General features: G+C 41.1%; 1 protein-coding gene across 1 annotated transcript; it reads left to right on the forward strand.

Moving 5' to 3' along the window:
* Positions 1-3,444: 3,444 nt before the first annotated feature.
* NKX2-8 (NK2 homeobox 8) lies at positions 3,445-4,750 on the forward strand. The gene is made up of 2 exons (XM_030213688.1): positions 3,445-3,595; positions 4,287-4,750. Exons 1-2 carry the CDS (start codon positions 3,445-3,447, stop codon positions 4,748-4,750), a joined length of 615 nt encoding a protein of 204 aa, XP_030069548.1.
* The last annotated feature ends 22,885 nt before the right edge of the window (positions 4,751-27,635 follow it).

The following is a 27,635-nucleotide window of genomic DNA, read 5'->3' on the forward strand; positions in this document are numbered from 1 at the left end:
CTTGACTGGTAGCCAATGTAGTTTCTCTCTTAGACGTTTTGCCCTCTCGTATTTAGTTTTTCCAAAGATGAGTCTGGCTGCGGTGTTCTGGGCTGTTTGGAGTTTTTTAATGGTCTGTTCTTTACAGCCTGCGTACAAAGTGTTACAGTAGTCCAGATGACTTATTACTAATGACAGTACTAGGGTATGGAAGATGTTTCTTGGGAAAAAAGGTTTTATTCTCTTGAGTTTCCACATCGAGTAGAACATTTTTTTCGTTGTATTCTTCACATGGGTATTGAGTGTGAGATATTGATCAATAGTGACTCCAAGAATTTTCAGCCAAAAGATCACCCCTTCCTCTGGCACTTTCCAGCATCTTCAAGCTGCCCTGACCCCTCCCCCACCTCTGGTAATTAGCTAGCTAGGCTTGTTGATCAGCCTGCCATAATCATCATTGCTCCTTACAGGGGAGGGTGGTGGCTCATCCTCCCATTAAAGATGGGCTCAGGAACAGCCATCACCTATGGAAATGACTGCTGCACTGTTGATGCCCCCAAAGTGTGTTGTCCGAGGTGGATACCTAGTCCACCTGGTAGTCAGAGGGGTCTAGGGATTTCTTTTTCATTTTCTATGTTTCATATTCTGCAATATTGGCAGCGTTGCTCCGGTGTGTCTCTCAGGGTTTATGGTTATCATGCAATAGGATATTCCCTAAGGAAAATATTTTGAAAATTAGAATATGATTTTGTAAGAGCATGAGTGGAAGAAGGAGAAAGAAGTAGTTATTTATTTAGAAAGCAAACCATGACAAATCCCGGAAAATATGAAGCATCAATATATGGTCACCCTTCCACCACCTCCAACCAAAATACCCACTACAACAAAACACAAAATAGGGTTTACAAGAAAGTGACCAATTGTTTTTCAAGAAATGATTTTTTTCTATTTTCAGTAGGCAGTTCAACTATTTTAGGACGCATGCATATTCCCCCAGTTTCTGTAAAAGGCACAAAAAACTGTGCTTGCAAATTTGGGCATGTGCCCAATTTGCATGCACAATTTAATTGAGTAATGACCTAAATAATGTTAATAATTAATTATTGTGCTAATTGACAATAATTAGAATTTATATGCACATCTTGCTAGGTGTTATGCTATAAAGATGTAAGTATAAATTCTTGTATGTGGATCTGAAAATGGGGTGGCCATGGGAGGGGCATGGGAGGTCCAATAATCTGACCCATGCTTAATTTAGACACAGCGATTTACACCAGGTTTCAGCTGGTGTAAATCCTTGCACCTAAAGGTTAGGAATGGATTCTGGTGCTAGATATTGTTCTACAAATGACACCTAACTTGGAGTGTCATTTATAGAATAACACTTAGGGCCAGATTCTATATTTGGCATTGAAAAAATCATCACGGATGGAAAACATGCATACGCGTAATCTATAAACAGCACCTAAAGATAGACGTGGTTTAAAGAATACACATAGCACCAACCACGTGACTAAAATTTAGGCACAGCCAGTTACACCGATGAAAAGCTGGTGTAAATGCCCACGCCAAACTTTAGGTGTGGAAGAGGTTATTCTATAACACTGCACATAACTTTTAGGAACACCCATGATCTGTCCAGTCTCCTCCCATAGCCACATCCACTTTTGAGATCCGCACGGTAGACGTTACATGGACTACTTTATAGAATACACTTATATTTTATATATGGCACCTAAAAAATTGGCCCTGAAATCAGTGCTGACTAAGCATACTCTATAATCGATGCCTAGATTTAAGCACCAATTATAGAATAGGCGTAGTTCGTATTTCAGCGCCTAAATCTATGTGCGTCCATTTACACCAACAAAAATGTGGCGTAAATCTCGGCATGTAGATTTAGGCACAATAGGTATGTAAATTTCAGAATGCCCATGAAATGCCCATTTCCCTGCTCATAACCACACCCCTTTTTGGCCTGTGTGCATTATAAGTTTGGCGCACATCATTACCAAACACGCTTAGTGACTTGTGTACCTAAATTTCAAATCAGTGCCAATTAGTGCTCATTATTGCTTGTTAAGTACTGTTATCGGCACTCATTAGCTTAAGCTGCATGCATTGTTATAGAATTATTGCGGATCTCTAGGCGCACTATATAGAATCCAGGGGTTAGTGTGTAGCGTGTGTAAATTCTAATTATTGCCAATTAGCACCAATAATTGCTGGTTAATGTTATTGGCGCTGATTGGCTTGTTAACCAATTGAGTTGGGTGCGAAAATCAGAATACGCTCAGGATGTGCATGCAACTCTGGTTGCACTATATAGAATTTGCAGGTTAGTGCTTGTTTTTTCCATCACTGATTTTTCAGTGCCATATATAGAATTTGGTCCTTACTGACTAAAGTTTTCTGTGTGTATCTGTATCTATAATTATATCTCTGTCTTTAATACATTAGTTAAAGCTGTATGACTGCAGTGCTCCATGTATGTTTCCAAGGCACTAATCTTTTCAAAACAATCTAATACATTTTATTAGAAAAATGTTACTAATCGCCAAAACCCTTTTGCCCAGCTCTAATGATCAGAATATAAGGTTTAAAAGAACTCTGCTTTTAACTGCCTTGTAGATGGCTACTGCTCATTTAGGTAATCTCCAAATGTGTTTATTTAACTCTCTCTATGAACCTTTTTGTGTATACTGTAAATATCTAAAAATAATCTATTCTCTTTAGCATCCTAAGCAAGGATTCAACGGATTCAGTTTGAAGAAAGTAAAAAAAAAAAAAAAAAAAAAAAAAATCCAAATTACAGAAGCCAGAGTGCAATTTGGGAGTTACACAGACCAGTTTTGTAAGGGCTGACGGAAATAAGGAATTTCTGTATTTTTTCGGAACTCAATGGATAATCTCACTGGATGGATTTTAACCCTAGGTTTCACGTTGTGTCAAGATAGAAGGGAGAGTGTGTGTGCGTGTATGTGTGTGTGTGTGTGTGTTGGGGGAGAGAAAAGGAAAAAGGGGGGCGGAGAGGGAGGTCGTTGGTCCACACATACCACCCAAGATGTTATTCAGAAAGTAACAATTCCCATTATCTGTCTTTACTTTGGGCTAATCAGACAGAATCTGTAATGATGAAGCCTGTTTCCTGCTTTCATTGGGGGTAAGGGGTGCTATTCTGTGCTGCTGGGGAGGGGTTGCTCTTATTTCCCATTAGGGCTTTACTACTTGACTCACTCAGGTGTTATAAACAGAGAACATCTGAAAGCAGGGGGCGGACTGTTTTATATAAACAGGACCCTCTGTAAACGACACTAATATTTGGGGTTAGGATTGGAAGGAGCAAACACTTTCTGCTCATTTTGTTTTTAAAGCCCTTGCTTGTTGGGATAGTGTGCAGAAGCTTAGTAACCGGCTTAAAGGAAATACTTTTTTTCGGGGGGGAAGAAACCATCCAGACCCAAGATGTCCACATCTGGCAGGCTGAGTTTCACAGTAAGAAGCCTTTTGGATTTACCCGAGCCAGATGCAAACAGCCGAAAAGTGGATTCGTCAGAGTCTGCAATTTATAGCAACTCCCGGTACTGGCTGGACACCGAGAGGAATCGCTATTTCTGTAAGTATGTGAGCAGTGGCCGGTGAGAAAAATTGAATGCATTCCACTGAGGTTTCCATCAGGGACCTAAGCAAAAGACAGAGTAGTTACTTAAAAAAAAAAAAACTCACCAACACAAAAACAAACAAAAAAACAAAAAGAACAACTTTCTTAGTTTACTCTGAAAATAATGAGAATATCTCAGTTTCAAATGCAGAGATCTGTTAGTGGATTAAAAGTTGACATAATATAAATTAAACCACTCTATTTTGTAATGAATTGTTTATGCAAACTGGATTTGCTAATAACTAGAATCAAAACTTTAGTAAATGTTGCAATGTGAGTTAAAGATCGCCGAGGGACTATTTCCAATATTTCCAATATCTAGCAGCATGTCTTTTCTTCTAATAATAAAGATATTTTCAAAAAAAAAAGATCGCCGAGGGAGGTCTATGAAAACAATATTAGTTACATTTCTATTACAGTTCATATTTGGCTATACTTTTTAGTAAAGTTTAGTGAGCTCTGCAACATACAATTTTGTAGGTAAACGTACAAGTATACTTTAACTTAGATTTTGCGTCTAACTGTATCTTGATACAGATTATGTACTTACAGATGCATATTAATACTTGATATCCATGGATAGTAAAGGTGAAGATACATATTACGAATTCTAAGCTAATAATCATCTCTTTTTAAATGGTCCTAGCTTCAGATGAGAGTGGTCCAGAAACAACTTTACCAGATTCAACTCAAAGATCTGACCCTTCCCATCAGTGCTCGGAAGCCGAGAAGAAGAAAAAAAGGAGGGTGTTGTTTTCCAAATCTCAGACGCTGGAACTGGAGAGAAGGTTCAGGCAGCAGCGCTACCTGTCGGCCCCAGAACGAGATCAGCTGGCACACCTGCTTCGACTGACCCCAACCCAGGTCAAGATTTGGTTCCAGAACCACCGCTACAAAATGAAACGAGCTAAATCCGACTCCACGCCGCCTTTGCTCCGAAAAGTCATGGTTCCTGTGTTGGTCCGAGATGGAAAGGCGTGCCAGACCTGTGCCTCGACCAGTTCACTCCAAGGCCGGGAAAAGCTCCAAGGCTACCCTCATAGTTCCCTCAGCATCTTTCCTTCTTACCAGCACTTAGCACACCCTGCTCTCCTTTCCTGGAACTGGTGACTTCTGCCAGCCTCTTAGACTTCAGAGTAAGGACGGAGGCAAGGAGGTTTTAATTTAGCTATGGTTTCTTGGTTCCCTACGCTTCTGATATTATTAAAATGGAACAGAACTCATTCAGACATTATATGACCCATGAATCCAAGAGACTCTGAGGAGATTGGTACATTGCTCTCATGTGACTACGTCTATTTCAGGGTTTTTTTTTTTAAACTCCTATGCGGAAATAGATAGCAGAATAGCATTCCTGCAAATGTTTTTACATTTTATCTGGTCCCTCAGCTGTAGAGATAACAACACAGTCACAATTTTATTTTTTAAAATTTGTTATATTTTAAAAATGTTATTTGTATAAAGTCATGCTTCTTATGATAGTTTATTTTTAAACTAGAGCATTCTTATAGTGACTATTAAATCGTTTGTTTTTATTCAAATATTTAAAACAAACGTACTTTCTGAGACTTACTGATACTAGATTATTATGATCATAAACAAGTTTTAGAGATGTTGTGTTTAAAAACTTTGTCAGTCTTCAATTAGGTTGTTAAATTGTGTTATACATTATGCGTTTATTAGTAGGTTTGAACAGTTAAAAGTATAAATGTGTATATGGTGTATAAACGTGTGTATGTGTATAGATGTGAATGCGTGTGTGTAAAATTAATTTTTCCCATATGAAATCAAGATTGACTTCTTTCTCGTATATTATAAAATCAATGTGTTCCATAGCACAAAAAAATCTATTGTACGGTTTTCTGTTATTTATAAGTTTAATAGTATATATAATTCTTTCTTGTGTATAATATATATCAATATACCTTACAATTTTAACCTAATTCAGCTATTTAAAAATCTGATCCTTTTTTGGAAAACAAGGTTTAACTAGTAGTAGTAATTGTAGTAATTAGTTTCTTTTTAAGGTTTAGACATACTTTTCCTTTTATTGTCACCTTATTCAGAGATCTCTCTGCTAGCAGGCAAATATGTTTTTTTTTACATATATATCTTTCGAAATGGGTCCTGAAGGTACAATAATGACGTCAGATGAACATTGTCTTCTTTGGGATCATTTTTTTTAAATGTACTCTCTCTAAAAATAAAATATTGGACATATCCTTTGCAAGTGTAACAACACAACTATGGATACAGAAGCAAGCAAAAACCAGCTAGAAATTTAGATATAAAACGAAGCAAATCTTGGATAGGTCTTTAATCCAGCAGATAAGTTTCCAGATCAGTGAGTTCAATAATTATTCCTGAGTGTGATTATATAGATATTTTAATTAGAATGATTTTTAAAGCTTCTAAGTCCCAAGTTTTATGTTCTATCGAGGTCTATAAAAGACAGATGAAAAGAAAATTCCATCAGATATAAAATGCAATCCGATATATACATCAGCGCTGCTCATTCTTACAAGAGTTGCTTACACAATATAATTGCAATGTCCGTCCATTCAGATGTTTTAGATACAGGTTTGAAAAACTGCGGATCCTGGCTGGTACATCAGATAAAGAAAAATTTCCATTACTTTGGTGCCTCTCACTATTGACAGGTAAATGTAGCACTAGGAATACTTTTACAACAGAGTTAACTGAATAGTTGAAATGTCATTGTTATGCAAGATTCCCTAACCTATATAAATAAATTAAAAAAATTATAGAGCAATTCAAGAAGCTAAAACAATGTAGCTTTTAAGAAAATCCTTTAGGTGCAACTTGAGGTATTCTATCTAAAAATTAGAGAAAAATGAAATTTATAAATGTAATATGCTGAAGAGAGATTGTTTAAATTTATAATGTCACGAGGGTTACCCATTATTTATTCTGTGCTACCACCGTGGATCATTACACCTATTTTCGATACGATCCTATAATAATAGGGATGAAGGTCCAGTCTGCAAAGAATAAGTTGTCATTGTTACAATACACATTTTAATTATTCTAGTTTTTTTCATTCCCAGAATGATGCCGAAATGCATCTAGTACTATTATGTATTCCTCCCCGAAGGCTCCATAACACGCAATCATTTTCAAGTATTTTCCAAGAACAAAAGAAATCATTTGGGGAAAAAAATAGGTCACCGGGCGTTCCCACTGCTAGTTGCCATCATAGACACGGGCACAGCAAGTCCTGTGAGTGGTAATTCAAAAAGGACCCAGGTTATAGAGGACACAATGAAGTATCTCGATTGTGTCCTGCATAATAACTTGGGTCCTTTTTTAATTTAAAGCTAAATTCTTTTTACTTAAAGGGGACAAAAGGTCAACTTTGAAAGTCGTGGTTCTCAATTACAACAAATCATGGTAGTTTGCAGCGTGTCTGTTCTTCTGGACACATTTATCCGGACTTGGACCTACTGTTCATAGAATAATCAAGACAGGCTCAGCCCTAGAGCCACTCCCCCTCCCCCCCCAAAAAAAATTTGAATCTATTCTAGACAATTACGGGCTCATGCAGACAGCGAGCACTCAAGATCTGAGATGCTTCTAGAAAGTGGTCCGGTTTGTACGTGGGATGCTTTAAGTAGTTTATGTAAGGATAAAAGTGTATGGGACACGAAATGAACAAGTTGTTGAACGCGGACTGGACATTTATTTGGATGAAGATGAGGGAGAGTGGTTGGGGTTTAAGGCATGGCGCTGGGGCAGGATCTTGGAGTGTCTGCCCTTTGGTTGTAGGGTATGATATGAAACTAACCAGCTTCTAGTCATCTTCGTAGTCTTCCATATGGATGGAGGTTATCTAGGAGGAATCTCGCCAGAGAATCGTCCCTTAAACCCCCTTTTGTTTTCGGTATTGAAAGGGGCATTGTTTCGCCTGAAAAGGACCTAGACAAAAAAATCGTCCTCTGCTACAATTCACTCTGTTTAATCGGTCCCCAGTGACAATTTTATCGGTTTTAGGTGGTACAATGGTATCTTTTTAAAACGTGGTGGCCTTCATAGTGACAAAAGGCTTGAATTATATGAGTTTACAACATCAATTAGGACAATGTAAAATGTCTACCGGCAGATTATAACATTCATAACACGAAAAAAAGAATTGCTTGCAAATTATTGGGGCAGAGCCCTACAACAACCTTCATTAATCTGAAAATGAGATTATCTGAAGCCTCAGTAGGCTTGAAGAACCAAGATACAAGCCCCAGTTGTTGCAATGTATCAAAACAGTAACAATAACAAGAAATTAAAAAACAATTATCATGTTGTTTTTGTTTATATATAAATGTGTGTACCATATGTTCTACTATCCTTAAAAAGTGGAGAAAAAAGACCAGTGAGGAAACCACAGCTACAAACTCAAGTATAAAGCTTAATGTTGACACCCATCCCAGAAAAAAAAACTCCACTTAAAAAAAATAAATCAGAGTGAAAAAATCGCTAACAAGATCAACAGGAATACACAATAGGCTATGGAGCTCCCAAATATATAAATTGTACTTAGCTGTACAACATCCTTGACTTTCCCAATCCTTTATCATCTGCTTCAGCACTGCCAATCATAAGAATCTGATTTATTATTTAAAAGTTAAGTGGAGGATTATTCTTGAGTGTGGAGCTGTGGTTTGTTTACTGAGGTCTTTTTTTCTCCACTTTTTTAAGGATATTATAATAAGTATTAGCTAGAGTGATATGCTGCACACATTTATATATATACAAAAAACCTGATAATTGCTTTTGAGCTTCATTGTTGCAATGTATCCTCATCTAAAGGTTTTCAAGTTTTATTATACACCAGATTTTAGGAGACCGAAGTCTGAGATGAACAATTTAGGACATTAGTTTGGGTGTGTTGAGGTACTTGGACAAGTTTATTCTGTGTTAGGTCAAAGACTGAAAAATTAAAGAAACAAGTTTATAACTGGGATGATTTTTCCTAATTTTCAGATATCTTTTCTTTCACAGATTTATTGCAATAAATGATTTTTAATGCACATTAGAACTATTCTAATGTGCACAAATTAAGGATCCCTTTTACCAAGTGATGCTAACAGGGGCCCTGCGGTGCCATCAGCGCATGGGTTTGCCCCACACCGAGACCCCCCTTTTATCGCCATCCGGTAAAAGATCATTCCCGGGCAAGGAAGGAAAAGGCCATGCGCTAAGTGAAGCACTTGCTGTGCAGCCATTTCCTGGGGACGTCCTTACCGCCTCCTATTTAGGAGGCAGTAGAGCTCCCATGTTAACATGGCAGCAACCAGGCAGCATGCGGCACTGCCCAATTAATGCCAGGTAAGCCCCTATACTAAAAAAAAATCTGATGTGCCAGATATGGCATATGGCAGGGTGGTAGCTTGGTGGTAGTGCAGAATTGGCACTTGACAAGCCTACGGTGGGCATGCCGCACCTTTGTAAATGAGACCCTAAATTAACAGATATTAATTCATAGGTTATTGCTTATTAAATTGATTTAGAATGCACTGATTTTTTTATGACATATTAACAAACCAAATAGGTGCTAAGAAATGCAAACTAGTGGACCACACATTTGTTTGGAAGGCACGGACCAGGTATTAACATATCAGCCCAAGATGTCTATAAAAGACTCCTGGTCTTTTCTGAAATAAGCAGGCATGGAGGGGCATAATCGAACATGGATGCCCATCTCCATGGGTGACTATCTCCGAAGATGGGTCCGCAAAGGGGCGTCCATCTTTTGTTTCGATAATATGGTTGGTGCCGGGCAAATGCATCGGATTTGGGAGGATTTGAGCTGGGCGGTATCGGTTTTCAGCGATAATGGAAACTGAAGCCGCCCAGCTCAAAAATGAACAACTCCAAGGCATTTGGTCATGGGAGGGGCCAGGATTCATAGTGCACTGGTCCCCCTCACATGCCAGGACACCAACCGGGCACCCTAGGGGGCACTTCTAAAAAGTTTTTTTTTTAATTAAAATACCTCCCAAGTCCATAGCTCCCTTACCTTGGGTGCTGAGCCCCCAAATCCCCCCAAAACCCACTCCCCACAACTCTACACCATTACCATAGCACTTATGGGTGAAGGGGGGCACCTAGATGTGGTTACAGTGGGTTTTGGGGGGTGGTTTGGAGGGCTCCCATTTACTAGCACAAGTGTAACAGGTAGGGGGGGATGGGCCTGGGTCCACCTGCCTGAAGTCCACTGCACCCACTAACAACTGCTCCAGGGACCTGCATACTGCTGTGATGGAGCTGGGTATGACATTTGAGGCTGGCATACAGGCTGGAAAAAAAAGTTGTTAAAGTTGTTTTTTTTTTTTGGTGGGAAAGGGTTAGTGACCACTGGGGGAGTCAGGGGTGGCCATCTGGTCATTTAGGGCACTTTTTTGGGACTTGTTCATGAAAAAATATGGTCCAAAAAAGTGAACTAAATTCGCGCTAAAAACACCTTTTTTTTTTCCATTATCAGCCAAGGGCGCCCATCACTCCTCGGTCAATAAACACGCCCCAATCCCACCTTCACCACGCCTCCAACACGCCCCTGTCAACTTTGCCCATTTCCGCGACAGATTGCAGTTGAAGACACCCAAAATCGGCTTTCGATTATACCGATTTGGGCGCCTTTGCGAGATGGGCACCCATCTCCCGATTTGGGTCAAAATATGGGCGCCCATCACCTTCAAAAATAAGACCGATAGTCATATTTGATTTGGCTTAATTAGGGGCAGTGCTTTTTGTGCCGGTACGCAACAGTGCGGCGTACCGGCACCTTTTTTTGCCCCCCCCCTCAATCTGCTCCCCTGCCCTCCCCCTCCAGCCATCCCATGATTCCCTTCGCTCCCCTGCCCCCACCAGCCATCCATCCCCACCCGGCGATTCCCTTCATTCCCCTGCCCGGCATCTATACCCACTCCGCGATTCTCCTTGCTCCCCTGCCTCCGTCGCAGCTGCCGTAGTGAAAGGTCATCAGCCTTCCCTTCGTTTCCTGTCAGTGTCCCACCTTCTTCTGACATCATTGCGCGAGGGCGGGACATGACAGGAAACAAAGGGAAGGCTGACGGCCTTTCACTACGGCAGCTGCGACGGAGGCAGGGGAGCAAGGAAAATCGCGGAGTGGGTATAGATGGCTGGGGGGGGGCAGGGGAGCCAAGGGAATCACGGGATGGGTATGGATGGCTGGAGGGGGGGACAGGGGAGCCAAAGGAATTATGGGATGGGTATGGATGGCTGGAGGGGGGGGACAGGGGAGCTAAGGGAATCGCTGGATGGGTATAGATGGCTGGAAGGGGGGACAGGGGAGCCAAGGGAATCGCGGGATGGGGATGGATGGCTGGGGGGGGCAGGGGAGCGAAGGGAATCACGGGCTGGCTGAAGGGGGGCAGGGGAGCGAAGGGAATCACGGGATGGGTATGGATGGCTGGAGGGGGGCAGAGGAGCGAAGGGAATTGCGGGGTGGATATGGATGGCTGGAGGGGGGACAGGGGAGCCAAGGGAATCACTTAATGGGTATAGATGGCTGGAGGGGGGGGACAGGGGAGCCAAGGGAATCACTGGGTGGGTATAGATGGCTGCAGCGGGAGACAGGGGAGCCAAGGGAATCGCTGGGTGGGTATAGATGGCTGGAGGGGGGGGCAGAGGAACGAAGGGAATTACGGGGTGGGTATGGATGGCTGGAGGGGGGACAGGGGAGCGAAGGGAATCACGGGATGGATATGGATAGCTGGAGGGGGGGCAGGGGAGCGAAGGGAATTGCAGGGTGGGTATGGATGGCTGGAGGGGGGCAGGGGAGCCAAGGGAATCGCTGGGTGGGTATAGATGGCTAGAAGAGGGGACAGGGGAGCCAAGGGAATCGCTGGGTGGGTATGGATGTCTGGAGGGGGGGCAGGGGAGCGAAGGGAATTGCGGGGTGGGTATGGATGACTGGAGGGGGCAGGGGAGCCAAGGGAATCACTGGGTGGGTATGGATGGCTGGAGGGGGGGGTAGGGGAGCCAAGGGAATCGCTGGACATGGGTGGATGGAGGGGGGGCAGGTGAGAGGAGGGTTGCAGGACATGGATGGAGGAGAGGGAAGGGAGAGAGAAGAAATGCTGGACATGGATGGAGGGAAGGGAAGCGTGAGAGATGAGATGAGGGGAAGGGATGAGTGGAGAAAATCTGCACATAGATGAAGAAAATAGGCAGAAGCTGGATCCACTGGACGGTGAAGTCTGCGGAGGACCCAGCTTTTACTTACGGATGTGGGACAAGAAATGAAGAAGAAAGGAGGAAAGTAAAGAAATAAATGGAAAGGAAGCCCTGGAAATGGAGTTAAGGGAACAGATAGAGAGCAGCAGAATCAAAGACTGGGACCAATATGGAAAGAAAAAGAGTCACCAGACAAGAAAGGTAGAAAAAATCTTTTTATTTTCATTTTAGTATTTGAAATATGTCCAATTTGAGAACTTACATCTGCTGTCTTACTTTGCACTGGGTATACTGGAGCTGTAACAGCTTACAGAAATTATTTCTAATGAAAAAAATCACGTTATTTTTTTCTCCTATACTAGTATAATATTTTCAATGATGTATGTTTATATGCGCCATAGCTGGTATAAGGGGTGTGGCTAATGTGGGTGTGGCTATCATAGGGGTGGAGCCATATGTGGTGACCCCACCCATAATGAGTACCGGCACCTTTTTTTCTACAAAAAAAGCACTGATTAGGGGTCCTTTTACAAAGGCGTGGGAGGGCTAACACGCATATTGCACATGCCAAATCAGCACTACTGTTGAGTTTGGCATACACCGAATCCCGCAGTAGAAAATAATTTTCTATATTTTCTACCACGGGGGTATTCCCGGCAGTAATCGGCAGTTGGCATGCATTGCATGGTTGCCACGTGGGTGGCACATGAGCCCTTACAACTAAGTCAATGGGTAGCATTAAGGGCTCAGACCGTAAATAGGCATGCGCTAGTTTTAATTTTGCTGCACATCCATTTCCTGAACCATTAAAAAAAACTTTTTTACAGATGCAGTAAAGAAATGACCCAGCACACATCCAAAACACTTGCAGGCCACCTTTTACCATGCCTTTGTAAAAGGTACCCATTAATATCCTGCTACATACAAAAAAAAAAGTGTTCTAGCAGTTTACAATAGAAGTACTCATTTGACAATTACACTAAACATCCATTATTACAAAAATAAGAATACAATATTCTCAATTATAATATAATTGAAATAACCACATAAAACCTAAAATTATCACTTTGCATAAAACCTAGCAACAAATTATAAAACAATTGTCAATAAAATATCAGACAGTAGATCCATAATTCTTTTGAAACAACCAAGTTTTCAAAACTGTACGAAATGTAATATAACTAGATATCTTATGAAATTCATCAGGGAAAGAGTTCCAAAGAAAAAAAAAGGAACCAGCATAATAAAACTCACTATTTCTAGCAGTAGTTAATCTAAGTAGATGCAAGGATGAATTTGTAATACACGTTTTTACGAAGAATGTAGTAACCAAGAAGGCTCATATTTAACCAATGAATCCAACAAATATACTGATTCCTTCACACAGAGGAGCCCTTTCACTAAGTTGTGCCAAAAAGTGGCTTGTGGTACAGTAGCACAGGCCTTTCCACATACTTAGGCCACTTTTAGCGTGGCTGTAAAATGGCCACATTTTCCATTTTCTGTATTAATGGCCATGCACTAATTTTCCAATTAGCATGTGGACATTAGAACGGGAACCCTTACCATCACTTATTTACTAGGCAGTAAGGGCTCGCGTGCTAACTACATGCTGAGAACACTTACTCTCTACCCCGAAACATACCCCCAATTCTAAAAAATATTTTGTGAGCATGCCCTGTGGTAGTGCATTTTAACCTGCTGTAAGCATTAATTAGTGCTTACCGCAGCTTAGTAAAAAAGCTTAAAACAAGATAAAGGGCTCCTTTACTAAGGTGCACTAATGAATTTAATGCGTGCTAACAATTAGGATGCACTAAATGCTAAGAAGCCCCTAGGAATAAAATGGGCTTCGTAGCATTTACCCCCAAATTCTATATAGTGCCTAGAGATGTGTGCCAAAATCCAAGTGTATTCTATAACCACAAGTGTAACTTAATTGACTTAACAAGCTAATCAGCATTGATAACAGCTTTTATCAAGCAATTATGAGCACTATTTGGCAATAATTAGATTGTATGTGTATAACTCAGTAAACACATTCTGTAATACAGCTTGAAAAAGAGACAGATGAGAGGAGATATGATTGAGGTCTAAAAAATCCTGAGTGGTGTAGAATGTGAGAAAGTAAGTCGATTTGTTACTCGTTCCAAAAGTATAAAGACAAGGGAACACTCAAGGAAGTTACACGGAAATACTTTTAAAACAAATAGGAGGAAATATTTTTTCACTCAATAAATAGTTAAGCTCTGGAACTCTTTGCTGGAGGAGGTGGTAACAGCAGTTAGCATATCTGGGTTTAAAAAAGGTTTGGACAAATTCCTGGAGGAAAAGTCCATAGTCTGCTATCGAGACAGACGTGGGAAGCAACTGTTTGTCCTGGGATTTGTAGTATGGAGTGTTTCCATGATTTGGGTTTCTGCCAGGTACTTGTGACCTGGTTTGGCCACTGTTTGGAAAGCAGGATACTGGGCTAGATGGACCACTGATCTGACCCAGTATGGCTACTCATGTTCTTATGTTCTTAACACACGCATGCAAAAAGGGGTGTGGTTATAGGTAGGAAAATAGGCATTTTGTATGCATTCCAAAATTTATACGCATAGTTATAGAATGTGGCCCAGTGCGCCTAAATCTAAATGCCAAGATTTACGTCATGCTTACGTTGGTTTAAATGGAGGCAAGTATATAGAATACACTTAGTCGGCATTGATTTCTGTGCCAATTTTTTAGATGCCATATATAGAATCTTCCCCTTAGCACATGCTAATCATAGTAAAAGGAGCCCAAAGTGGTTCAAAAGAAATTTTGGCTGCAGTTGGTAACCAATATATATGAATCAGAATGGGTGTAACATGGTCACACATTTTCTTCCCTTCTACCAATCTGGCTCCAGTGTTCTGTACTAATTGAAGCCTATCTATCTATCTATCTATCTATCTATCTATCTATCTATCTATCTATCTATCTATCTATCTATCTATCTATATCATTCTTTCAAGTGTTTTTAATGCATCTCTGTCAGCAGTTAATATTTTCTGTTGTACACAAATCCATATGGACTTGTTATTATTTATTGTTTAAAAAGTTTATGACCTGTTATTTCTGAGGTTCCATGCGGCTTAGAACAAGACATACATAATCAAAATATCAAAATACCACATAATAATTAAAATAATATATAGAACATAAACAACAAAAATTCTAATACAAAAAAGAGAAATAATATAAATATAATAATAATCAAAACAATCTTCAAACAAAAAGTAAAACAAATGATTGTGCAACCTACTTCAGTCGAAATGTAAGTTAAATAGTTAGTGGATAAGTGAGTTGTCTATTATTATTATTATTTTGTAAGTAAAGTTCTTAGATGGTCAGGTGACAGGGCATAATTCTCCATGACATATTAAACAGGTTTTCAGTCTATGCCAAAAAAGGGCTAAATGAGACTTACTCAGTTCTTGGCTCAGAACCAACACTTTGATCTCAGTCAAAAAGAGGCAGAGCATATTTCTGTGCATTCCTTGATTAATTGAACAATTTGAATACATATTTCATGCTACATGGCTGCACTGAGACCAGTGGTACTTTATAGCATTACATTTACCTCTGTTGAAAAGTTGATAAGAAGACTCATGCTGATCAGAACAATGGTTCCTTGAACCCAACATCCTTTTTACCCTTGGTAATTTTCAAATGGAAAATATATATGCATAATTTTCATTAAAAATTAAGGGGTCCTTTTACAAAGGTGCGTGGAAAATTGGATTGCGGTAGTGTAGGCATGGGTTTTGGGCATGCGCTGATCCATTTTTCAGTGTGCCTGTAAAAAAGACCTTTTTTAACATTTTTGCCAAACATGGACGTGCGGCAAAATGAAATTGACGCGTGTCCATTTTGGGTCTGAGACCTTACCGCCAACCATTGACCTAGTGGTAAAGACTCACATGGTAACCGGACGATAATGACCTATGCGTGTCAAATGCCGCTTGGCGCGCGGCCGATACTCGTAGCCGAAAATAAAACAATATTTTTCAGATAGGCGTATCGGACGCACGCCAAAAATGAAATTACTGCAAGAGCCACGTGGTAGCTCCATTTTGGTGTGCGTTGGGTGCACGTAGACGCTTAAGTGGCTTAGTAAAAGGACCCCTAAATAATTATGTTAACACCAAAACCAAAGTATAATAGCTCAAAACACAGCATAGAGAGAGATACATATGAAGTATCACATCATACCTTATGTAATGAGTTTTATCTTATTGGGCAGACTGGATGGACCATGCAGGTCTTTATCTGCCATCATCTATTATGTTAATAGGTCCAGGGATATAGACTTTGCACATAAATTTGAAAATCACTGCAAAATTGATTTATATTATTGAATGCAGACAATTTATAGGCACCTGTCTAGTTTATTGAATAGTATACAATTACTCCTAGAAACAGAGAAAAATGTAGGCAGATAAAGACCATATGGCCTATCCAACCTGCCCATCCATGCCATTTATTCTTGCTATCACTTCCTTAGAGATCCTATGTACTTGTCGCAAGCTCTCTTGAATTCAGAACCCATGTTCATCTCCACCACTTCCACCAGGAAGCCGTTCCATGAATTCACCACCCTTTCCATGAAGAAGTATTTCCTCAGGTTACATCTATCCCCTTTCACCTTCATACTATGTCCCTTGTTCCAGAGCTTCTTTTCAATTGAAAGAGATTCACCTCCTGTGCATTTATGCCGCATAGGCATTGCAATATCTCTATCATATCTCCCCCCTCCTGCCTTTCTTCCAAAGAATACATATTGAGACAGTTATGTCTGTCTCCATACACTTTATGATGAAGGCCACTGACCATTTTAGTAGCCACAATCTGGACCGACTCCTTCCTGTTTATATCTTTTTGAAAGTATGCTCTCCAGAACTGTACACAATGTTCTAAATGAGATCTCACCAGAGTCTTATACAGGGGCATCATCACCTCCTTTTTCCTACTGGTCATTCCTCTCCCTGTGCACCCAAGCATCCTTATAGCTTTCACTGTTGCCTTTTCTACCTGTTTGACCATCTTAAGATTATCACAAACGATCACACTGAAATCCCACTCCTCTTTCATATACAAAAGTTCTTCACCCCTAAACTGGACTGTTCCCTTGGGTTTTTGCAGCCCAAATGAATGATCCTGCATTTTAATCTAAGCTATCAAATGCCAGACCATTCATCTAACTTCACTAAGTCCTTCCTCATGTTATCCACACCATCAGGGGTGTCTAACCTATTGTAGATTTTGGTATCATCCACAAAGAGGCAAACCTTATCAGACAGACCTTCAGCAATAGTTTAGCCAGCTCCTCATGAACACATTCCTATGAAAATCATTCAGGGATTACCATCCCTCCATTCCTATTTGTGTTTGTCTTCTGTGGTCCTGCTCCTGACCCTTCAGCTGTGAACACAGAACAGAAATATTTGTTAAGCAATTCCATCTTATCTTTATCAAATTCTACATATTCCTCCCCTTTACTGTTGAGTCTCACAATACCACTATTGTACTCCCTCCTATCACTAACATATCTAAAAAAATGTCTTGTCCCTCCATTTTAATGTATTGGCTATTTTTTCTTCTATTCACATCTTTGTTTTCCTGACTATTCTACCAGCTTCTTTTAGCTTTTCCAGATATTGTTGCCCGTCTTTCTCTTTCTGCGATCTCTTGTAGTTTATAAAGGCTAACCTCTTTTCCATACCTTTTCAGCTACTACGTTTGAGAACCAAAGTGGCCTCCTTTTCCTCTTACTTTTATTTACTTTCTTACAAAAAAGTTTATTGCCCTTACAATAGCTCCCTTCAGTTTTGTCCACGTGCATCTTTAGGTGCTGGGATCCATGCGTAAATTTTATGTGCAGATTCAAAAAGGGTGGGAGGAGCACGAGCAGATAGGGGCATTCCTAGAATTTGCACACAGTTTTACAGAATAAGGGAGATCTGTGCCTAACTTAGGTGCAAAAACAGGTTTTAGTTGGTGTAAATCCTTGGGTATGTATCCTGGTGCCAAATGCTATTCTATAAATGGTGCCCAACTCTGAGCACTATTTATAGAATAGGGTTTAGCGCTAATTTTTATCGGTGCCGATTTGTCGGCCCAATATACAGAATTCAGTCCTATATCTGTAAGTGCTAGGTCCTATCTATAAAGAGTTTGCCAAAATCACTTAGTGCAGTACTGTTAGGGGGGTGTACATGTGGGTATTTACATATGTATGTGAATATATATACATGTATATATGTATGCACATTATTTTTAACCCTTGTTTCTATGTCTAATATAGACCCCTGACCCAGGCGCTGTGCGCCGAAACACGGACCGTGTCGGGTCCACCCAAAGATTGTTTAACCAACGCGTGTGATTAAACGTATATGTCCATTTTTTGAAGGCTCCTGGTACTTTTTCTTTTGCTATTAGAACATGAGCATGTCATGGTCATGGCACCTATCGACACATGCGACTTACAGAATACTATCAGTTGGGTGCATTAAGAATGCCCACTCACACCAGCCACTGACCTCTCCTGTGCCTAACCTTTGGCACACCAATGTGGTATGGCACTAATATTCTACAACGGCTTAGGTGTGCCCTTAAGCATCTATAGAATTGGCATTAAGGACTCCCCTTTGTGGCACCAATTTATAGAATTGCCACCAAGGCTTCTCTGCTTATTTTGGGAGTGAGGTCAAGGGATTGCAAGGTTCTAATAGCAGTGGGAGGAGAGAAACCAATTTAACACTAGCACCCGGAGAATCTGGGGGAGGGGTCAGTCCAAATAACACAAGTGAAACAAATGCAAGGTCTTGTAAGTAACCTAGCGATGTGCATTTGTTTGAAATTACATTTCCCATGTCATTTTATGGTGTTGGCAAAGAAAACTATGCCTTGTGTCCCTATTCTGTTGTATCGGGTGGTACATACCATCCTTTTCCCCATGTTGCTCTGAGGCCCATGTCCTTTTTTTTTTTTTTTTTGGCTAATCTTCTTTCTCTTTCTTCTGTGCTGGAGGATGTGGTTAGCATATCTGGGTTTAAAAAAGGTTTGGACAAGTTCCTGGAGGCAAAGCCCATAGTCTGTTATTGAGATGGACATGGGGGAAGCCACTACTTACCCTGAGATTGGTAGCATGGAATGTTGCTACTAAATGGGTTTCTGCCAGGTACTTGTGACCTGGATTGGCCAGTTCTAGAAGCAGGATAAGGGGCTGGATGGACCATTGATTCCAGTATGGCTATTCTTGTGTTCTTATGTTCTGGGTTCCTTTATCACTTTCACCCTCTTTCTGTGCTTTGGGGGTTTGTTGCTACTCTTCTTGTGTTGCTCTGTGATCAGTGTCTTAGCAGGTTGATGCAATGTTGCTCATTTTTCTGTTTTGCAACTTTCTTGGCACCTATTATTTAGATTCTTAATTGCATTGTTATTGCCGCTGTACCACTTTTGCACTGGCCAGGCATTTCCTCCAAATATTGGTGCAGCTTTCCCCTACTCCCCCACTCCTATAATATTGGTTTTCCTCATCATTTGAAAGTGCTGTATGAAGAGATATCAGGATTTATTTTTTCCGCAACAGAAATCTTCAGTGTCTTCAGGTACTTCTGTTCCGGTACAGACTGTGTTGTCACTCTTCAGATGGTTTAGGGCCTTCTAGCCAGTTTTGCTGCTGTTTTGGCACACTTTGTTTAACACTTGCTTTGGGATGCAGTGCCAAACAACTCAAATCCCATCATGGAAGGAGAGGATTCGGAGGGGGAAGAGGAGGGTGCAGAGGGAGATGCTGACCATCACCCAACAAATTGTGAAGGACATGGGTCCATAAAGGAACATGTTTCCCAGCAGACCCACTATGTGGAGTGGAGGATTAGTCTAGTGGTTACAGCACCAGCCTTGACATCCAGGGGTGCCCGGTTCAAATCCCACTACTGCAAGTCACTTAACCCTCCATTGCCTTAGGTATAAAATTAGATTGTGAGCCCTCCAGGGACAGGGAAATACTTAGTGTAACTGTATGTAACTCACCTTGAGATGCTACTGAAAAAGGTGTGAGCAAAATATAAATAAATGGAAAGGTAGGCATACTCTCTGGACCTGACTGTGCACTATACCTCCAGATTCACAAGCTTGCCTCAATCATTACCTCTCTGCAGTAGACATGTAATAACCTTGCACAGTCAGCTACAACATCAGCTGCCCAGTAGTAAGAAGCCTACTGCTTCAACTGCCTCTCAGGGAGCTGAGGCAACATGGAGAACTGGGGAGGAGGGGGTTGGAGATGCTGCTGAGGGTACCACCGCTTCTGAGCCTATAGAAATGCTCATGGATGGAAAAGGGCAGTTGGAGGATGCTGCTGAGGGTACCACCACTTCCGAGTCTGTAGAAATGTACATGGATGGAAAAGGACATTTGAGAGGGGGGGGGGGGAAGAGAGGGATGTGGTCACTGGCACATTCTTTGCACCTTTGTTCATCCCCTTCATCTATGTTCATTCCCATCTTTTCATCTTCACTTTATTTCCTCGCAATCAGTGATTTACTCACCTTGGCACCTAAAAGGCAGTGGGTGCCATGTCTGGATAGATGCAGAAGTATCATAATCATGGGAGGTGGAGCTCCTGTCCTGGTCTTCAATGACCTCATGGTCAAGAAGAAAAAGTCCTCTTTGGGTAGTTATATTGAGAAAAGTACTGAGGTACAGATCTTTCATTGAATGCTTCTCTGCAGGATAGTGTAAAGTCTAATAAAAAGTGGTCAGACCATGGAACCAGTGTAGTAGTATTAAAACCTAAAAAGGCACTTCCCTTAGAAGCTGTGGTAGGTGCTAGCAGATCCAGTTGGTGGCCTTTATTGTGAGTAGGAGTATTGAACAGTCGTCATAGTACAATTGCTTCTAGGGAATCAAAAAAATTCATAATCTGAGGATCAGAAAGTATTCTAGATGGAGGTTGAAGTCACCTAGAAAAAAAGGTGACATCATAAAGTACAGAGTATCTGGCAAGAACCTTGTGGAAATTGTCTTCTGCTTTGAGCCATTTTCCAGGTGGGACATAGCATATGTGAGTCATCAAATGTATTGTCCTTGATTTTGCAAGCTAATAGTTTGAGAGAACTATTGGTTACATGGCTCTAGAACTAGGCTACTGCCTGTTGGATCACAGGTTGTCCTTCTCATCCCACTCTGGATCTTGTGATTTGGACTCAAATCCTACCTGTAGTGTCATTTCATTACCTAGGAGTTATAATTAACTACAAACTTTCATTTGTTCCTCTGCTGTCATGAAGATCATTTTCTATATTTAGCAGCAATTTACTCTGCAGATACTGTGAAATTAATACTTTTTATTCACTTTTGCATACATTGTTAATTTCTCACTTATCGTTTAGATTACTATAACTATCTCTGCTGGCACTTCACAACATAACTTGAAAAGACTTTATTTGTTCAGTCATTGCAAAATACAGGCCTTATACCTTCTGTGTCATGCACACAAATATGGTCATGTGACCCCTTTATTATTTCAGCACCACTGGCTTCCCCACAAGTTTACAGTTCTGGTTCAAGTTCTGGTTCTTACCTTTAAGGCTTTAGGTGTAGACAATATCTCGCAATTAGGTTTAGACCAGACTGCAGTGAAAGTCATCCATTGAGAACCGCTAGTTCCACGGACCTTGGAAGTCATCCATTGAGAATCGCTATTTCCATGGACCCTGAAGCAAGTCAAGAGAGAAGAACCAAAATCTTGGCCAATGTCGGCAGTGGGAAGAAGACCAAATGATGGCAGTTTGAAGACGACTCAAACACTGAGATAAGTGTCATTACTTAAAGTTTTTTGGAATAAAGAACTGTTAACTACAGAGGTTTTTTAAGCCTATGATGACAGTGAGAACTCCTGTAACTCAAGAGCTGTATAGCCAGATAGTAGGAGTCTGTTGAGGCTTTTTCCTCTTCAAAAATAGCCAGTCAAAGCCAATGTTCAGCAGCAGTGCCCAATTTAAATGGGCAGGAGCGTTGCCTGCCCACTTAAATCATTTTGAATTTCAACGAGAAAATAAACACAAGACAATGTGCTGTGGAAATACTATGTGAAAACCATTCAAGTACATTAATCACAGAAGCTTCAAAAAAATGTCTTATTCAAAAAAAAATTAAAAACTGATTTATAAACAAAGCCATGGGTACAAAACAAAAAATATATATTAATGTATATATATATTTAATGTATAAACATGTAAACAAAGAAGATGTATTGGCAAAGACAGAGTGAGAAACCATTACATGGCTGTTTAAAAAAAATACAAATAATGTAAACCTTTGCTACTGAGAACTTGCATAACAGTGAGCAATGAAAGAGTCCATCCCCACATCCATTGAAATGAAATAGGTAAACAATTGGGTCTCATGAATGAATTAGATACTGTTTTTTGTATATTGATGTGAGCAACCCCAAATTGATATGCCTTTTCGATATGAGTTGGAAGCCTCCCATTGGGATCTCAATTAGAGGTTTGCACAGGGATGGGGAAAATGGGAAACCCACAAAAATCCATGGAAATCCAAGAGGATGGAGACAAAACAGTTATTACTACCACAGGGATAGGAGGGCATTGGAAGTGAATAAGGATGGGAAGGGATGGGGACCACATTATATCAAAGTCCACTAATACAAGGAATCTGTAGAATTCAAACTTCACTACAAAAAAATTACCACCTCTACATTAATATTCTGTATCCAAAGGAATGCCATCTAAATCCAATTTAATATAAAGAAAGGTGGAGAAAAAAGACTTCAGTGAAAAAAAAAGAGACACATCTACTTGTAAGGCAAAACTTTCATGAGTACAGGTGGCTCTTAATAATCATCAATCATTAAAAAAAACTCTACTTATATTATTGTTTCAATATTCTTCCAAATTATAGAAAAACCTTTTCAGATACAGAAAGTGGTGATAGGGAAGAAGCTGGAAACCACAGGCTGGTAAGCCTCACTTCAGATATTGGAAAAGTAATGGAAGTGATGCTGAAGGAAAGGACAGTAAATTTCCTGGAAGCCAATAAGTTGCAAAATCAGAGACAACATGGTTTTACCAAAGGTAAATCATGTCAAACGAATTTCATTGAATTCTTTGACTGGGTGACCGGAGAATTGAATCATGGACGTGCTATAGATATAATCTACTTAGATTTCAGCAAAGCTTTTCACATGGTTCCCCACAGGAGGCTCTTGAATAAACTTGACAGGCTGAAGATAGAACCCGATGTGGTGAACTGGAGGATTAGGAACTGGTTGACGGACAGACGCCAGAGGGTGGTGGTTAATGGAATTTGCTCAGATGAGGGAAAGGTGAGTAGTGGAGTGCCTCAGGGATTGGTGCTAGGGCCAATTCTGTTCAATATATTTGTGAGTGACATTGCTGAAGGGTTAGAAGGTAAAGTTTGCCTTTTTGTGGATGATACTAAGATTTGTAACAGAGTGAACACCCGGGAGGGAGTGGAAAACATGAAAAAAGGATCTGCAGAAGCTAGAAGAATGGTCTAAGGTTTGTCAATTAAAATTCAATGCGAAGAAATGCAAAGTGATGCACTTAGGGAGTAGAAATCCAAGGGAGACGTATGTGTTAGGCGGTGAGAGTCTGATATGTACAGATGGGGAGAGGGATCTTGGGGTGATAGTATCTGAGGATCTGAAGGCGATGAAACAGTGTGACAAGGCGGTGGCTGTAGCTAGAAGGTTGCTAGGCTGTATAGAGAGAGAGGTGTGACCAGCAGAAGAAAAGAGGTCTTAATGCCCCTGTATAAGTCGTTGGTGAGGCCCCACCTGCAGTATTTTCCGTAGATGGGAAGGCGGTAGAACTAGAGGACATGAAATGAGATTGAAGGGGAGCAGACTCAAGAAAAATGTCAGGAAGTATTTTTTCACGGAGAGAGTGGTGGATAATTGGAACGCCCTCCCGTGGGAGGTGGTGGAGATGAAAACGGTAACGGAATTCAAAAATGCCTGGGATAAACATAAAGGAATTCTGTTCAAAAGGAATTGATCCTCAGAAGCTTAGCAGAGATTGGGTGGCAGAGCCGGTGGTGGGAGGCAGGGCTAGTGGTTGGGAGGCAGGTCTAGTGGTTAGGAGGCGGGGCTAGTGGTTGGGAGGTGGGGCTAGTGCTGGGCAGACTTCTATGGTCTGTGCCCTGAAAATGGCAGACACAAATCAAGGTCAGGTATACACAAAAAGTAGCACATATGAGTTTATTTTGTTGGGCAGACTGGATGGACCATACAGTCATCTACTACTACTACTACTTAACATTTCTACAGTGCTACTAGGGTTACGCAGCGCTGTACAAATTAACAAAGAAGGACGGTCCCTGCTCAAAGGAGCTTACAATCTAAAGAACGAAATGTCAAGTTGGGGCAGTCTGGATTTCCTGAGTAGAGGTGTAGTGGTTAGGTGCCGAAGGCGACATTGAAGAGGTGGGCTTTAAGCAGTGATTTGAAGCTGGGCAGGGAGGGGGCCTGGCGTATGGGCTCGGGGAGTTTGTTCCACGCATGGGGTGAGGCGAGGCAGAAAGGGCGGAGCCTGGATTTGGCGGTGGTGGAGAAGGGTACTGAAAGGAGGGATTTGTCTTGAGAGCGGAGGTTATGGGTAGGAACGTAAGGGGAGATGAGGGTTGAGAGGTAAGGAGGGGCTGCAGATCGAGTGCATTTGTAGGTTAGTAGCAGAAGCTTGAACTGAATGTGGTACCTGATTGGAAGCCAATGAAGTGACTTGAGGAGAGGGGTGATATGAGTGTATCGGTTCAGGCGGAAGATAAGACGTGCAGCAGAGTTCTGAAGGACTGAAGGGGGGATAGGTGGCTAAGTGGGAGACCAGTGAGGAGTAGGTTACAGTAGTCAAGGCGAGGGATAATGAGAGAGTGGATGAGAGTTCGGGTGGTGTGCTCAGGAAAGGACGAATTTTGCTAATGTTATAGAGGAAGAAGCGACAGGTCTTGGCTATCTGCTGGATATGCGCAGAGAAGGAGCGGGAGGAGTCGAAGATGACACCAAGGTTGCGGGCAGATGAGACAGGGACGATGAGGGTGTTATCAACCGAGATAGAGAGTGGAGGTAGAGGAGAAGTGGGTTTGGGTGGGAAGACAAGAAGTTCGGTCTTGGCCATGTTCAGTTTCAGGTGGCGGTTGGACATCCAGGCAGCAGTGTCAGATAAGCAGGCCGATACTTTGGCCTGGGTTTCCGCAGTGATGTCTGGTGTGGAGAGATAAAGCTGGGTGTCGTCAGCATAAAGATGATAGTGGAAGCCATGAGACGAGATCAGGGAGCCCAGGGAAGAGGTGTAGATTGAGAAAAGAAGGGGTCCAAGGACAGAACCCTGAGGGACACCAACAGAGAGCGGGATAGGGGTGAAGGAAGAACCATGAGAGTGTACTCTGAAGGTACGATGGGAGCGATAAGAGGAGAACCAGAAGAGGACAGAGCCCTGGAACCCAAAAGAGGACAGTGTGTCGAGAAGTAAGTTGTGATTGACAGTGTCAAAAGCGGCGGATAGGTCGAGGAGAATGAGGAGGGAGTAATGACCTTTGGATTTGGCGAGGAGCAGGTCATTGCAGACTTTGGATAATGCCGTTTCTGTCGAGTGTAATGGGTGAATGCCAGATTGAAGCGGATTGAGGATGGCATGAGAGGCGAGAAAATCAAGGCAACGGCTGTGAACGGCGCGTTCTACTATGTTACCATGTTACTAAGTAGAATAAGCTTAGAAAATAATATGAAAAAACTGTTGCCCACCAACTTGTGCATAGTACTTACCTTGGAAAAAAATGTCTGTTGTCCATCTTGATGTAATACATTCCAATAGAACTTTGCAAATCCCAACAGGGGATTCCTGTTTCACCACTTCAGGCTGCTTCCGTGGAAAATTAATTATACTATAATTAGTCTAAGACAACCGAAACTTTCAACTTCCAAGAGAAAACCTTCCAGTTTATGACACTATCTGAGCCTTGTGTCCTATTTTTTCAGTGTTATTTAGGACTAAGAATTCTGATTTGTAAGAGGGAGGTTGTGACCCATCCATTCCAAAGTGCTAAATTTCTACTTTCTGTCATCTTATTACCTTCCCTCATTACCAGGTCTCTATTTGGTGTTGAATAATTGTGATTATTCCCCATAGATGGAATATAATTGACTGGGGACAGGTGGCGATGGGGACAACATTATTTCCCCATACATACCTCTAATCTCAATGTTGTTCTAACCCAGCTGATGAAAGCTCCCTTTGATTCACTAGACTCATACCAGTGAAAGTATTCGACTTGGAAGGTCTTATTGTTGGGGGTGGGCACTTAGGCACTTGGAGTTAGTGAGTTCCAAGCCTTTTTTATTTATTTTAACAATTTATATTCCACCAACTTCAGTTAACAAAAAAGCTATCCATGGTGGAGTACAAAACACATCCATAAAAATGACATTAAAACGAGACATGAGGGCTGACAACCCTGAATCCACATGACTGATCCACCCAATACCAATGTTTTAATAGATGAGTGAGTTTATGCATTCATCCAAAGTTCTTTCCTAAGTTATTCATTTAATTTTAATCTAATTCAATTAAATTTAACATGGCATTTATATTTTGCTTAGCCAACTCAATTGGTCCAAGGTGTATTACAACTGTAGTCTTTATAAACAATTCGACATGTTTGTTAAGGAAAACAAATTAATAAATACATAGAGATAGATTTACTAAGCTGTGGAAAAATCTTGGCATAACATGGGTTAATGTACGACTTTCTCACGCACTAAGCCCAGATTGAACATGGCATTTTTTTGGGTGTAGGTGCGTGTATTGGACGTGCGCAGGTCCATTTTTCAGTGTGCCTGCAAAAAAGGCCTTTTTGGGGGACCAAAAATGGACATGCAGCAAAATTAAAATTGGCTCACGTCCATTTTGGGTCTGAGACCTTACCTCCACCCATTGACTTAGCGGTAAGGACTCAGGCGTCAACTGGGCATGTACATTGCCGATTACCGCCCAGTTAGCGCCACACGGTAGAAAATAAAAAATATTTTCTGCCGCGTGTATCGCAGTGGCGTAGCCAGACTGCCAATTTTGGATGGGCCTGAACCCAAAGTGGGTGGGCACAAAATTTTCTCTCTACCCCCCTCCCCCAGCAAAATTTAGTCACGCTAATCAGATGCATTTGTCACACAGGGTAAAGTGCTGCTTTTCAGTGCATCAGATTTCAGAAAATTTATTTAATAGCCTAACACTCTTTTCAATGAGCTTTCAGAGGCCAAAACCTCCTGCCTCAGGTCAGTATAATGCTGTTATGGTATCCTCGCCTGACCTAAGGAAGGAAGTATTGGTCTCTGAAACTTCATTAACACAGGTACCATATTACTTTATCCTAAATTAAAAATAAAATTATTTTCTTTACCTTTCTTGTATGGCCATTTACTTTTTCTCATTGTGTCGCTCCCAGTCTCTAGATTCTGCTTTCCTTCGTTTTCGCTTAACTCTTCTGCCACGGTTTCCTGGCCATTTCTCATTTTTCTCTCCTTTTTCTTTGCGTTCTTCAATATTTTTCTGCCTCTCTCTCTCTGTCCTGATTTAATTCATTCCTACTATCCATTCTTTAATTTCCTTCATCTACTTATGGCTTTTCATCTTTTTCTCACCCTTGTTCTCCCCATGCCCCTTCCTCTTATTCTCCAGTCTTTCACTACTCTCCTTTTCCATCCAGCAGC

This window comes from Microcaecilia unicolor, chromosome 9, assembly GCF_901765095.1.
Source record: "Microcaecilia unicolor chromosome 9, aMicUni1.1, whole genome shotgun sequence".
NCBI lineage: Eukaryota > Metazoa > Chordata > Amphibia > Gymnophiona > Siphonopidae > Microcaecilia > Microcaecilia unicolor.